Source organism: Hippoglossus hippoglossus, chromosome 4 (genome assembly GCF_009819705.1).
Source record: "Hippoglossus hippoglossus isolate fHipHip1 chromosome 4, fHipHip1.pri, whole genome shotgun sequence".
NCBI lineage: Eukaryota > Metazoa > Chordata > Actinopteri > Pleuronectiformes > Pleuronectidae > Hippoglossus > Hippoglossus hippoglossus.
Genome location: NC_047154.1, coordinates 26685292 through 26697730, shown reverse-complemented (window position 1 = coordinate 26697730; position 12439 = coordinate 26685292). Strand labels below are relative to the sequence as shown.

The 12439-nt window shown below is 42.9% G+C and overlaps 1 protein-coding gene across 4 annotated transcripts in view; it reads left to right on the top strand.

The window, feature by feature from the left end:
- tut4 (terminal uridylyl transferase 4) overlaps positions 1–12439 on the top strand; it is a 29351-nt gene that overhangs the window by 9310 nt on the left and 7602 nt on the right. Inside the window, exons 11-30 of one of the 4 annotated variants that reach the window (XM_034582204.1) lie at positions 220–414; positions 539–713; positions 805–1307; positions 1767–1917; positions 2468–2554; positions 2886–2989; positions 3096–3153; positions 3746–3849; positions 3934–4023; positions 4612–4725; positions 4819–4896; positions 5024–5201; positions 5281–5328; positions 5597–5679; positions 5805–5920; positions 6242–6396; positions 6526–6623; positions 7038–7596; positions 8337–8507; positions 8950–9468. In XM_034582204.1, coding sequence (XP_034438095.1) covers positions 220–414; positions 539–713; positions 805–1307; positions 1767–1917; positions 2468–2554; positions 2886–2989; positions 3096–3153; positions 3746–3849; positions 3934–4023; positions 4612–4725; positions 4819–4896; positions 5024–5201; positions 5281–5328; positions 5597–5679; positions 5805–5920; positions 6242–6396; positions 6526–6623; positions 7038–7596; positions 8337–8507; positions 8950–9038 — 3156 coding nt within the window. In that variant the 3' untranslated portion in view covers positions 9039–9468. Of the gene's footprint in view, positions 1–219; positions 415–538; positions 714–804; positions 1308–1766; positions 1918–2467; positions 2555–2885; positions 2990–3095; positions 3154–3745; positions 3850–3933; positions 4024–4611; positions 4726–4818; positions 4897–5023; positions 5202–5280; positions 5329–5596; positions 5680–5804; positions 5921–6241; positions 6397–6525; positions 6624–7037; positions 7629–8336; positions 8527–8833; positions 9469–12439 lie in introns of those variants that run through there. The other 3 variants (XM_034582206.1, XM_034582203.1, XM_034582205.1) reach the window with 3 other exon arrangements.

Below are 12439 nucleotides of genomic sequence, written 5' to 3'. Positions count from 1 at the left end.
TGCATGAGCTACGTTTCTCAGAATGTGCCTGCACCAAATCATTGTCACAAATCTGCAGTGATTTTTTTATCCCTGTGGCATTTAGTGATAGGGTAAAGTTATCAGTATGATGTGCGTTAGTACATTGGTATCATTTTGGTTCTGGAAACTGGCTCTTTAAAAACAGTCATGTTTTTGAACACTTCTCTCTGATAGCTTTACTTTCTTTTGCGTTTTCAGATCGAAGGCTTCGATGTGAAACACGTGGATGAGTATCATCTAACTGGAATTGCATTGGACATGTTTGTGCGATGGGAGCACAGACCTCCGAGCTCCACAGACGGACGAGGGGAGAACAGAAACGAGGCCAGAGGAGAAAGTAGATCCAAACTGGAGAAGAGCAAACTTGATGATTCTCATTATTCTGAGGGTTTGGTGAGTCACAATACAGCACCCACAGTATGAGGATTTAGAATTCTCATCATACTCTTATGAAGGGCTGTATTGATTATTCTTCTCAGTCTGCTTTTAACTAACCCTCAGTTACCTTCCCTCATAGACCCGCTTAACCTTAGACCTGGGTAAAGGTGTGACGTTGGGCCAGCTGTGGTTGGAGCTCTTGCGTTTCTACACACTGGAGTTTGCGCTTGAAGAATCCATCATCAGCATCCGCTTAAAGGTACTCCTCTCCAGAGAAACCAAGAACTGGCCTCGCCGCAGGCTCGCTATTGAAGGTAGGAGACCTCTCTGTTGGAAATTTCATCTATAAAGGCTTTAAGAAAAAAACAGAACTTCACTCTGTGTCTTTGTCCTTTTTGTTTTTAGATCCGTTTGCCTTGAAGAGGAATGTTGCACGAAGCTTGAACAGCCAAATGGTTTTCGAGTACATCCAGGAGCGCTTCCGCTCCGCTTACAAATACTTTGCGTGCCCTCAGAGACGGGGTCACCGGGGCCCGCAGAGAAGCAAAGGAGTCGGCAAGCAAGGTGCGAAACTGGAAGGGGCCGAGAGGAAGGAGGCAGCATCTGTGAACAAGGAGGAAGACGAAGAGAAAGGTGAAAGAAGTCAGAGGCTGAAGGAGGATGAGGAGCCTGAGAGCGACGATGAAGATGGTTCAGATTCGTCCAAAAAGAAGGACGAGAGGACTTTAGATGCCAGCCTCATGGACATGGTTCTCAATGAGGGGAACAGACCCTCACTCTCCCCCAACGGCCTGCTGGACAGTGACAAGGAGGGGGAGGAGGAAAACGATGATTCAGAGAAGGAGGAGAATGTTTCATCGGAGGATCTTCACTATGTGTTTGACAAGATGATTTTCACTGGTGGGAAGGTAATAATGTTAAACACCATTTTCCCTTTATTTAAGTAATATAATGTATAATAAATAGTCAGCCAGACTTACTAAATTCTGTAAATTATATTTTATACTAGTGCAGTGGCCATTTCAAACAGTTTTAAAAATGTTTGCTTGTCCTGTGTTAGTGCTGGTTGCAGCTTTTCTTTCTGAAACTGGCAGCGAGACTCAGTCCTCAGAACCCTGAAGCTGCGCCGCCGCTGCTGCACATCTGTTTATTCAATGTCCGGTGAAGTTGACTCAGTTCGCAGGACCTCAAACTGGAGAACCAGTTGTTGTTGCTATGAACGTGCTCTGTGATCAACCTTAAGAAATGTTATTTTCAAACTACTCAACATGTCACAATGTTTTTGTCAGTGAGTTTTTGTAAATGGTCAAGTTCACAGCATTTGGGACTTTTTGTCATTTTATATACAAACTTTTTTCCCCTTCCAGCCTCCTACTGTTGTTTGCAGCATCTGCAAACGAGATGGTCACCTGAAGGACGATTGCCCCGAAGACTTTAAGAAGATTGAGCTGAAGCTTTTGCCTCCCATGAACGAGCGCTTCAGAGATATTCTCGACGGGCTCTGTAAACTGTGCTTCTGTACGTAGGCAACAGGGCAGTTCTGACTCTTCTCTCACTTTATATTCTCTTTAGGAAAACGTAAACACTCACTGCCATTATGAAACTGATAATTGACATTTTCATACAGAATGTGATCTCTTCTACTTTTGAGTATCACTGGACACGAAAAGCACAAAACAAGTTGATTTAATCAATGAAATTTGGTCAGACTCTAAAATGAGTCGTGCAAAAAGTGTTCTCGGCTTTTCTCTGAACTTGAAAACCTTCTATATCACTGAACCAGTGTTATCAATATTATGTGATTTTAAGGGTAAAACTATGTATTGTCCTTACTGATTTGCTGCAGATTATTTTCTAGATTAAATCTTGTCATCTTCAATGTCTTGTTTTTTCCAAATCCTCAGTTTACCACAATTATGATGAAGAAAAACAAACAGGGCACATTTTCTGAACCTAGAATCATTAAATGTTAAATATTAAATAGACCCAAACAGCTGCTGATGCACATTATTTTGTTTGCCTGAATTAATTGTCTCTGTGTGACTGTTTCCTGCTCTGCTGTTTATAGATGAATTGTCCCCAACACCTGTAGAGCAGCAGAAGAGGGAGCAGATCCTCGTAGGCCTGGAGAGGTTTATCAGGAAGGAGTACAATGGTGAGCACTGAGGTTAAAATACAGCTCGACATATGTTCCAGAACGTTCATCTCTGAAGAGAGAACCGGGTCTTTTCTTCTAATGTGTGTCTGCAGTGACGTGATTTTACTGCCTCTGCTGTTGTCTCCCTGTTTGTGGTGTTAATTTGCAGTCGTTGTTTACTGTTGATGCTTCCTCAGTTCATTTCAAGTTGAAAGCTTTCCAGCAGTTAACAAGACAAAATGATTCCCATGTAGTGTGAAACATCTGCAGGTTTTGTTTTAACAGAGTTTAGAAACAACTGAAGGTTAATAATAGAAATCTAAATCTCTTCCTGTATCTGAACCCGCAGATAAAGCTCAGCTCTGCCTGTTTGGTTCCTCCAAAAATGGTTTTGGTTTCCGCGACAGTGACCTGGACATCTGCATGACGCTGGAGGGTCATGAAACTGCCGAGGTAGAGAAAACTAAACACACAACAGCTCCGACATTTGACTCAACTCAACGTTTCCTCAGCGGATCAGAGACGTGACACCGGTTTTCTGACACTTGTGTCTTAACAGAAGCTGAACTGCAAAGAGATCATTGAAGGTCTTGCAAAGGTGCTAAAGAAGCATACAGGTGAACTCACCGTGAACAAATCTCTCTACCTCTTCATGAAAATGTGATGTATGTCAAGTATGGACCTGATAGACTGTGATCTCCTAAGCTGCTTTCAGACATGCACTGAACTCTGCAGATCCTCCGCATTTTCTCCAGAGGAGGTGCATGTGTAAACGCAAAAGTCAGAGTGAGTAGTATAATGTCCGTAGAAAGTCAGGAGAATCTAATTTGAGACCACACACGACAAAAATGAATAAGATACAAAAGAAAACAAACATCTCCTGGTGAAAAGACGGTTACACAATCGTAGAAAACACAGACAAAGTTGTCTAGAGAGTTTGTGGTAAGAGCTCACGGCGGTGTCGGGGTGATGTAAACATGATCACATGATCTCCACAGCGGAGTTAATGCGTCACTTCCTGTCTCCGTCTGCTTTACCCGGCTGCTCCACCTCTCGCCTGAATAATGCAGAGGATTTGTTGCTGTTGTGAACCTCCTGCTGTGTTGTGCATGTGTGAACGGCAAACTTCGGGTAAAGTCCGTACCCGATTCTCTGGACTTTACCTACAGGTCATGTCTGAAAACGGCTCTATTTTTTCCATCGTCACAGGTTTGAGGAACATCTTGCCTATTACAACAGCTAAAGTGCCTATTGTGAAGTTTGAGCACAGACAGAGTGGTTTGGAGGGAGATATTAGCCTTTATAACACTCTGGTGAGTGAACAAGGTTTTCATACCAGAATGTTACGTGTTTACTGATGAGTGCTGTGAATAAATGTGGATGTATCGCCTCTGTAGGCTCAACACAACACCAGAATGCTGGCTGCGTATGCAGCCCTGGATCCACGTGTGCAGTTCCTTGGATACACAATGAAGGTTTTTGCAAAGGTATGTCAGAGAGGACTAACTGATGTAGCAACTCTAAGCACTTCTGCCTGCCTGATGAGAACAGCTTAGGCTACTTCCACACTACTCTGTGTTTTTAAGCTCCTAAAATGGAGACGTTTGGAAACGCCGCTGGTCCTTTTTTTGGTTTGAAAACTCGTATGTTCGGGCAATAATTTAGACTTTTGGAATAAGAATTCCACATAACTTTGCTAAGGCCCAACAGTCCTCTTACCAAACTATATTAAAATTTACTAGATCCAGATTTTTCATCTAGATCCATTCATTTTTTTACTCAAATGTTGAAAAACCAAAACATTCCTGGAACTGCCCCCTGATCCAGATCCACACCAGAATTGAATGGGTTCTTACTTGCATCTTGTCTTACTCCTCCACAAAATCTCATGGAAATAGGTTTTGTAGTTTTTGCATAATCCTACTAATAAACAAAAGCTGTATTGAGGTTTTGATGGTTTCTCTTGGTGCCCCCTCTGATCAGTGCGACTGGTCTTTTGGGGATGTCCTGTGATTTCGAGGAGCGCTTCAAGACACCACAGTGTAACTGTCTCTAACCTGCCTCTGTGTTCACAGCGCTGTGACATTGGAGATGCATCCAGAGGAAGTCTATCATCTTACGCTTACATCCTGATGGTGCTTTACTTCCTTCAGCAGAGGCAGCCACCAGTCGTTCCAGTCCTGCAGGAGGTATCTGTCACTGGTTAATCACTGCAGCATCATGAATAATCTGTACCTGTAAGTGTTTTAGTTTTGAATCATCTCTGTATGATGGTGTTTTAGATCTTTGACGGGCAGACTGTTCCTGAGCGGATGGTCGATGGTTGGAATGCTTTCTTTTTTGACAACATTGAGGATCTGGTGCGTTTAATGAAAACGACTTCACAATGACTAAAATTTACGCACAACGCAGTGTTGTCTTCTCACCTTCCTGTCGCTCTGTTGCTGTTGAAGTTTGTAGTCAGTGTGTGTTGTTCTGTCCACGCAGCGTCGGCGTCTCTCTGTGCTGCAGCCGAACACGGAGTCGGTTGGGGAGCTGTGGTTGGGCCTCCTGCGCTTCTACACGGAAGAGTTCGACTTCAAAGAACACGTCATCAGCATCCGCCAAAGGAAACGCCTCACCACGTTTGAGAAACAGTGGACCAGCAAATGCATCGCTATTGAAGGTGCTGACACGTGTCAGCTGATTGTCTTTACCTGCTTCAGTCTCGTCGGTCCTTCTCATTCATTTGTTCCTCTCCACAGATCCCTTTGATTTGAATCATAATCTTGGTGCTGGAGTTTCTCGCAAAAGTAAGTGCTTCTGTCCGGCCATGATGACAAATAGATATTCCCAGCTCATAATGCTCACGTGCAGCAGGTACACAGAAAGTGCCTGCCTGCAAGCACAGTACAAACAGGGACATGACGTTTAATTCTGTGGAAATGATGTGTTTTTGCACATCAACACCGGCATCCTCGTTTTATTTTAGATTTCTTTTTAACTGCTGTTGAATTCTTGTTATAAAACATTTTAAAACTCCCCTTGTCCCTCACGCTGACACTTTTTTTCCTCCTGCAGTGACAAACTTCATCATGAAGGCTTTTATAAATGGCAGGAAGTTGTTCGGAACTCCTTTCTACCCCATCCCCGGCACTGAAGTGGTGCGTCTTTCCAAAAAATCTGATTAAATGTTATAATCTAATTCTGTCTGCTCCTTTTCTTGAGGAAACTGATCCTGATTCCTGATCTTAAACATCTGCTCCCTCTCTCCCGTGTTCTGCTGCAGGACTATTTCTTTGACTCCAAGGTGCTGACAGATGGCGAGTTGGCGCCCAATGACAGATGCTGCAGGATCTGTGGGAAGATTGGCCATTACATGAAAGACTGTCCGAAAAGACGCAGGTTGTCCATCCTTCATTCAGGGAAATGTTTCTCTCGACACAAGAAAACACTGAGAAGGAATAAATATGTTAAAAATGGATATAGATTCTATTTTGTTCGTTCTCAAAAAGAGAACGAGGGAAACTTCATCATCTTACGATTAATTTAATCAGAGGGAAAAAAAGGTTTATTTCTAACTGGTTGGATTTTTACTAACAAGATTATACTGAGTGAATCTAACCGAGGTCATTAATGTGTAACTGCGAACTAGCTACTAACTATTTACCTAACGTTAAATACGTTCAGATTTAACGTATTCCTGACTGTTTTTGTCTTTTCCAGGATAAAGAAGAAGGAAAACGACAAAGACGAGGACATTAAAGAGGAGGAGCGCGAGTCGAAGGACAGACGCTGTTTCCTGTGTGGGGACATGGGTCACGTACGGAGGGACTGTCCCGAGTACCGCCACCTCAAACAAAGGGCCGCCGGAGCACCAGGTGACCACAGACTCGTAGAAGCTTACTTCACAAGTGAAAGCAGCCTCACTCATTAATTCACACATTTTAAAACATCAGTTTAGTTTATTACGATCCCCAGTGTTGAATAACAGTGCTTGCTCTTCACAGTTCCTCACATGGTACGAGCCATGGTGAGCTCTCAGTCCATCCCCATCCCGCAGGCGGCTGCAGACTGTCCTGGAAGAACCAGACAACCCTCCGAGTGTGTGAGTACAGCAAACAGGACGTCCACGTTACAAAGAATTATTAAAATACCTTCTCCTGTAAACTTCTAGATTTGTCTGTGTCCATCCAAATACAGTGAAAGGGAACTTCCTGTAAACTGAGTGAAACATTATATTTCATAGTCACTTTATTACTACCTCTGCCAGGGAGGTTAAGTTTTAAGATGTTTATTGAGAATGTGAGAATAAGCGATAGATGGTGAGGAGATAGTTTTCATCAGTTAATGTTTTCTGTACAATGCAGTCACTGAACGACTAAAACAAATATTTGTCATAATCATAAGTAAAATGTTCATAAAACTATTTCAACTTGAATTGTTCTCCCGTTGGAATGATTGAATATAAAAGATTTCATTTTGTTTACTCTAATACTTTTTCCTTTGTTCTTCTTGACAGTCGGACACTCGGCAGACTCCGCCCTACTCCCCACAGCCCTGCGCTGTCCCTCAGAGTTCCTCCCAGTCCTCCAGCTCTCCTCAGTCCTCCCACAGTAAGACCAGTTCTGCTGGTCCCCCGAAACAGCCAGCTCACCCCCAGGTCCCCCTGTCCCTCTTTGGCTTCCCCAACCCTCTTCCAAGCCCGTACCACCCGGGGGCGCTCACCGCACTGGGGCTTCTGCCCCCCCACCAACACCAGTCCCAGGGGCTGCCTCATCACCCGGTTCACATCCCCTCCACCTCCTGGCCCATCCATGGACCGGTCCTCGCCACGTCCTCTAACCCCGCTCCCTCCCCACCCGGCCTGAAATTCGCTCTGCGCTCTGCGTCGGGGAACGGGAGTCCCACAGGCTCAGGGGTCAGTCCCGGTCCCATGAACCTGAACGACCCCAGCATCATCTTCGCTCAGCCGGCGGGGGGGCGGCTGGGCATCGGTGGGCCAGGACGAGAAGGACACTGGCACAACCACATGGCACAACCTGGCTCACTAATGGGAAATGGCACTGTTGTCAAGTCAGGTATTCACGGGTGAACTGTGGCGGCACCGTGTGTGGGAGGGATTCTGTTTCTCGTATCTTCAAAGAGCAACTTCACACTAATTCCACTGCTCTGAGTTCTACTGTCATTTACTGAACGTCCATCGGATTCCCTCGTTTTTATTTCACCATTTTATTTTTAGATCTAGACATTTACCATTTTTAAAAGAGAGAACTGGACAAAACTTAAGATGTCACATAGTTTTATAAGAATACACATTGTTAATTTACATCAGTCAAATATACACAACAAATTAAGACCTGAGAGATATAAACTAATACAAACATACGATATTTGTCATGGAAAAATTATACAGCTACAGGAACTAGTGTGTAATTTGTACACTAAACTTTAAGTGACCCAATCCTAAAACACAATTTGTTGTGGGGTTTAGCTCCAATTCATTTGTGGAAGATGTGGGAATTTTAACTTGTTCAATTCTTCAGAGGTTTATGGAGCCTCAGCTGCTGCATCGAGCTAATGTGACAAAGCAGATAACATTAAGTAAGTCAACAAATGAACAGATTTTTCCTACATGGAACTTTTCATTCGCACAGAAACAAAGCTGAATTCAGGTGTTAAGTTGCTTTTTAAAATATTTTCACTCATTTTACACGGGTGAGGATTTGACGAGGACGTATGTGTGTTTTGGTCTAACTTTTATTGAACTTTGTCTTGTTTGTGAGTCACCAAGTGTGTATTTGTCATCTCGTCTCTACAGAGTCAGGTCACCCGACCCAGTTTGTGGGTGTGAATCAAGGCTCTCGTGTGTGGGAGCACAATAAAACACCCCAGTACGCCCTGCCTCCGTCGTGGCCCTACAGGATGCCCCAGAACTTCATCCAGCAGGGCAACGGAGGCTTCCAGCCTGGAAAACCCTTCATGGCCCAAGGTCAGACATGTTTACAGTTGTTCATCCCATGACATCTCGAGAACCCTGTGAGGGAATTTCTTCAATTTTGGTTCAAACATTCAAGGATGAACTGATTAAACGTGCTAACATTTGAGCAGGTTCACCCACATGTAGCAAACCTGCTAATGTTGGTGTAAAAGAGGTGTAGGACTCAGATTTGGGGGGTCAAAGGTAAAGGTGACCATGATATCTCAAGTCTGCCTTTAGGGAGTTACTTCAAATTTTGACCAGTTGTCACTTGGGCTCAAAGATGAACTGATAAGAGTTCAAAGGTCAAAGTCACCTCATATACGTCTCTGGTGGAGAAAAAACCACCACACGACGATAATTCCAGTTTTTATTCCTGCTGAGAAAAATAGATCCTCACTTGTTCTCTGCTGACAATGACCTGACTTTTTGTTTTGATTCTCTCGTTCATCAGGTTCTGTGGTGAATCCAAACCCCAACTTCCCTCTGGTCCCTCATGTCCGACATCAAGTCAATCTGAACTTCATCCAGCAGAAGAAATGAACTTGTCTTTCATTTGAATTCGGTTCATGGTCAGTAAAAGCAGAGCAATGTTCTCTTTGCATCATTTGATCGCAGGACATTTTTAAAATGAATTTTATCATTTTTGTACAGTTTTTAGGTTTTATTTTTTGTCTCATTACATTGATTTGTGATACAAATGTCAAATATTTTAATACCCCCGTTTTTGAGGGGGTCCAAAAGTGTTTTTATTTTATGTGTAAAGTAAACAGGACAAATGTAAACCTTTATTTTTATTAGCTGTATTCATACTTTGCTTGCCGCAAGATGAAGGCTTTGAATAGACATTTGTTTTAAAACAATCTAACATGTCCCCTCAGTATTTAGTGCCAAACGCAGGGATAGCAAGAAAAAAGGGAAAAATATCAAATATACAAAAAGCTACAAAAAAATAAAGAAAAAAGCGAAGAAGCTTGTTGTGTCATGTGGGTTCATTTGTTTCTATCAGTGTTTATAAAGATGGACGAAGGTCATGAACTCCTCTGCAGTGGTTCGCACACCAGGGGTCGTGACCCCCTGGACACAGGCCACAGAAGGAGGGTCGCGACATGATTTGTGAACGTCATCACCAAATATATATATATAATAATATATACTCAACATGTATACATTGAGCTCTTTTCCTTCGGGAGGTGAAAATAACCTTTTCAGTTCTTCTGTCAGTTCCGTTCCTCGGGGAACGCAGAGGTCTCAATGAAGTGAAGAAGGTTTCTGTGATAAATCTGTAACAACACATGGCAGCACCAAGATGAATAACAGGAATTAATGCATCATTTTTCTATTGAAAGTTAGAATCACATTGTTATTTTGTAGTTTTTATAAAAACCAAAAAGCTTCAAATGAATGACACAGAAATGATCTGAAACAAACGGAGCTCGTGTGAGAATAATTATAATAATAATACATTTTATTTATGGTGGCCTTTCATGACACTCAAGGACACCTTGCATTTACAAATAATACAAATAAAAACAGATACACAACAATAAAAACAGACCAAACATGAATACAAACAACAGATAATAAAAGAACGTGTACGCCCATCGGAAGAGGTGATAAGAATAACTGATCTCATCTTGGTGAATTTCTTTCTTTCGTACTTTAATACTAACAGTTAATACACGTTTTAGCTCCACTGTTCAACTGTTACTAAACACAACGAGCTCTGAACTGAACAGAACATGGTCAGTTATTTGCTCCGGGTCATTTTCCTCAGAAAACATTTGGAGAAGCAGAGAAAACGTGGGTAATTTCAGCAGAACGTCATTTTTCAGGAACAGGTGAGTGATGTCAGATCGACTCACGGTTCCTCTGGAAGAAAGATCCAGAGCTGCCACTCGGACCTCTGCTGACCTCAGAGAGGAGAGCAGCCAATCAGAGAGCTCCCTCCTGACCGCCGAGGCCAGCTCGCTCTTTCCTCTTTGCTCAGACGCAAAGTTCTGAGAAGAAACCAGAGGGAAGAGGGGGGGGGGGTTATGTTCATGTGATGTAGCTCAGGCATTTCTGCAAATCTGCTTTTCATTCATTAGGAAATAGACACTTTGATTTAGAGATTAAAAAGCAAAACTTTTACACATGATTAAAATAGGATGTGAAATTAATCCTTAATTAATCTGAATTAAGGTTTTTTTAAGTAGCCTGTCCCATATTCTTATAAATAAAAATAAATGTAGTATTCCTTTCGTTTCCTTTTGTGGATCCTGTTTCTCGTTGTGTGTCTGAGGTGTGGAGCTTCCTGTTTGTTCTTTCTGCACCATGGTTACGTTCCCGCCCCTCGGCCTGCAGCGCCCGACACGCTGCAGCAGCCAGCACAGGACTGAGGGGTTCGTGAGTTTACATTAGAATCTGCTGCAGAAGATTAAAAATCTGCCTATGATGGTCTCAGAAGCTCTGATTCAGAGGAAGTCAGGATTTCACAAAGCTACTTTTCTCTTCAGCAGCTTGATGTCTGGATCTGTGTGTGTCTGCTGCCTGGTGCTGGTTCTGTAGGGAACTGTGGTTTTACCAGAGCTGCTGGAAACACTGAGATTGAACCACAGTGACTTTGCTCTATAATGGAAATGATTATTGGAGCTTTAGGTCCTTCAGTGAATCCATCTCTTCTCTTTTAGTGCCTCCGGCCATCGATTAACAAGGGAATCAACTGTTTGAAGTTAACTTACGTTTTGCTCAATCATTAATTAGAAAGATTTTTCTAATTAAAATTTCCAGGAGCGATAAAGAAGCAGCTTTGATAAGAGGCCTGAGCAGAGATACAGGGTCTAATTACATTAATTACTCTCTACCTGCAGGAGGAATCTGAGTCAATAGGTTCTGCAGCCTTTTAATCTTTTCATAGAATAAAGCAGGAGGTGGACGACTGAGCAGCTTTAGCCTGAGTCCGGACGCCGGAGTCGTCCCGCTCTCCTTTTGATTTGCAGGATGAAGTTATTAAATGGTCTTAATCACTGTGGAAATGGACGCTCGTGCTTCTCGACATTGTCAGTCCCTACACGTCATGCGGCTCTTTAAGTGCTCGGCTGCGGCTGATGTGTGAATGTCAAACATTCACGGTCCAGATCCCAACGATCAAACCAGCAGCAGCATCTTGATCTGTCAGGAAACCAGAGTAGACGTACAGGTAGTAACACTGAAGCGTCTGGGAATCAGGATCTTATGGGTTTTCCTTTTCTCTCATTCATCACGATCATGGTCTCAGTTTGAGAACAGGACTAATTGATTGAACGCTCAGATTCACTCAAACCCTGCGCTCGCACTCAGATACTTCCTGATTCTGCTCAGATTCACTCTGCTCGCGCTCAACCTGGGCGCTTGCACTCTTCTCATCACGCTGCTTCTCTTTTTAACTTTTTTACAATTTTTGCGAACGAGAGTGAGAGCATTCCAAAATCTGAACTTTAAATCAAGAAGTTCTGCTCTCAAAGTGACAGAAAAATTAAAACGGATTGATTTTCCCGAGCTGTAAAATCAGTTTTGGCCTTTGATATATTTATATAGATGTTGACTTCTTTTTCTTATCTTATTTCAACGCTTACACTTCGAGTGCAGGAACTTTCACCAGGAACATTTATAGAAAGTGTGTTTCTATCAGAGGCATCAGCTTTCAAAATAAAGTTTTTACACCACAAAAAGTCCCAGTTCAGGGGGAAGTGATGGTTACGTCACAAACCTCCTGATGCACAGACCCCATAACACGGATGTTACACAAGACAAACCCTGTATCTCAGTCACTACGTCAGTTTAGATGATTCAGGATGAAACACCAAGTCAGAGTCTCCTCTCCGTGTCCACACATCCGACTGCCAGCCTCATTTATGCACTTGGCTCAGACGATCTTTTCGCACACAGGCTTTAATTGATTAGCGGCCCAATTAAAGAGCAGC